Source organism: Polistes canadensis, unplaced genomic scaffold, assembly GCF_001313835.1.
Source record: "Polistes canadensis isolate GaletaPanama2010 unplaced genomic scaffold, ASM131383v1 scaffold_36, whole genome shotgun sequence".
Lineage (NCBI taxonomy): Eukaryota > Metazoa > Arthropoda > Insecta > Hymenoptera > Vespidae > Polistes > Polistes canadensis.
Genome location: NW_014569583.1, coordinates 204,697 through 206,409, shown reverse-complemented (window position 1 = coordinate 206,409; position 1,713 = coordinate 204,697). Strand labels below are relative to the sequence as shown.

Genomic DNA, 1,713 nt, shown 5'->3' with positions numbered 1-1,713 from the left:
TAAGATAATACTTTTAATCTATATTATTTGAATGATTAAAAAATATAAGATCAAAATAGAAGGTTAATACATTGGTTTCAAAGATCGTATACAATTAGAATTATTTATTCTTTTTTTCTGTAGGCGTCTTCATTCATTTCACCGTCACACAAAATGAGAATCGATCTGAGGTATAATAAAATAAATAACATTCATTTTGATCAGTTCGAAAAAAAAGTAGATTCGCTTAAGGAGGACCATCAAATTGTCATCCACTTGGAACATAATCCCTTATTATGTGATTGTCCCTTATATGATCTTTTGCGTTATCGTGAAAGAAAGATGTCTACTCGTGTTCACGAATACTTTAATATTAAATTTACAAATTTAACGTGTGTACAACCTGATGGAAAGAACGAGATAGAAATTAGTAAACTGAATTCGAAGACTTATAAATGTCTCGAGCATAAATATTTTAAAACTGAAAATAATTGTCAAAATAATTGTACTTGTTATATAAGACCAGCAGACAAGATTCGTATTTTAGATTGCTCGTATAAAAATATGTCAAAATTTTTAATCAATGAGACAGGAGTGATTTTTATGAGAAATAATCCTATTATATTAAATCTGACAGGAAATTTTTTAACGGAGATACCATCAATAGAAACATTTAATCCAATAAACGTTACAAGTTTACTGTTATCCAATAACAAAATATCTTCAATAACGTTTGACAAATTACCATATAGCCTCAAAGTATACGTTGCTTAATATTTTAATATTTTTTATTTCATTCGTTAGAGATATTTACATAATATTTATTCATTATTCTTATTTGTTTGTAGGTATTGGAATTACATAACAATTATATATCAAAAATTTCGTTGGATGAATTGAATTACTTGAAATCTATAGATTGGAAAAAATTTACTTTAAGTGGGAACCCAATAATATGTGATTGCGATAATGTAGGTCTATTTAATTTCGTCAAATTAAATCGACATTATTATAAAGATCTAAATAATTTAACATGTGAGAACACGGATTTTCCTATGTATGAGCTAACCACAGCCTATTTCTGTTCATTATGTCAATTACATTTTATACTTTGCCTGGGTCTTACAATGATTATAGCATTGCTTGTAATTGTAATATTCTTTAATAGAAAAAAAATCAAATCATGTTTGTTCACCCGCATATGATTACCGGTTTCTTAATCCGCTAAAAATTTCTGCGAAATTAATAAAAAGAAAAACGTACGTCATGGACTTTGAAAACAAGTAATCTTTATTGTAATCTCTTTGTTTTTATTTTTCAAAGGCTTTTTGTAATAAGTAGTCGTAAGTTTAAGTTTTAATGATATAATTTATCGTTCTTTGAAAAAAAAACTTTGTCTCATATATAACTTATTAATAACTTAAGTATCCAACTAAATCTTTAACGATTTTTAAATGTCGTCCTGATGATCCTCTATCTCTTTTCTTTTATATATCTGTGATTGGTTTGTATCTAAAAGAGTAAGTATAATATGAAAATTTTTGGTTATTTTGTTTATCTTTTTCCTGATCAGATTTATAGAATATACATTACAAGTATAGTATACCTAATTAGACAAATAACTTTTATGTTCGATTTTATCACGTGTATATTATACTACAAAACATATTAAACTAATATAAAATAATAATCTAAAGTAAAAGTAAGTAGTAAAAACAAAAATAAAGTAAAAAT

General features: G+C 25.5%; 1 protein-coding gene across 1 annotated transcript; it reads left to right on the top strand.

The window, feature by feature from the left end:
• The first annotated feature begins 247 nt into the window (after nucleotides 1–247).
• On the top strand, nucleotides 248–1,247 carry LOC106784480 (protein toll-like). The gene is made up of 2 exons (XM_014744066.1): nucleotides 248–738; nucleotides 828–1,247. Exons 1-2 carry the CDS (start codon nucleotides 322–324, stop codon nucleotides 1,182–1,184), a joined length of 774 nt encoding a protein of 257 aa, XP_014599552.1. The 5' UTR covers nucleotides 248–321; the 3' UTR covers nucleotides 1,185–1,247.
• Nucleotides 1,248–1,713: the final 466 nt, after the last annotated feature.

Excerpts from the sequence above, each read along its gene's own strand:
- LOC106784480 (XM_014744066.1), top strand. The coding sequence starts at position 322 with ATGTCTACTCGTGTTCACGAATACTTTAATATTAAATTTACAAATTTA. Across the intron at positions 739-827 it reads AATTACCATATAGCCTCAAA|GTATTGGAATTACATAACAA; the intron begins GTATACGTTGCT and ends ATTTGTTTGTAG.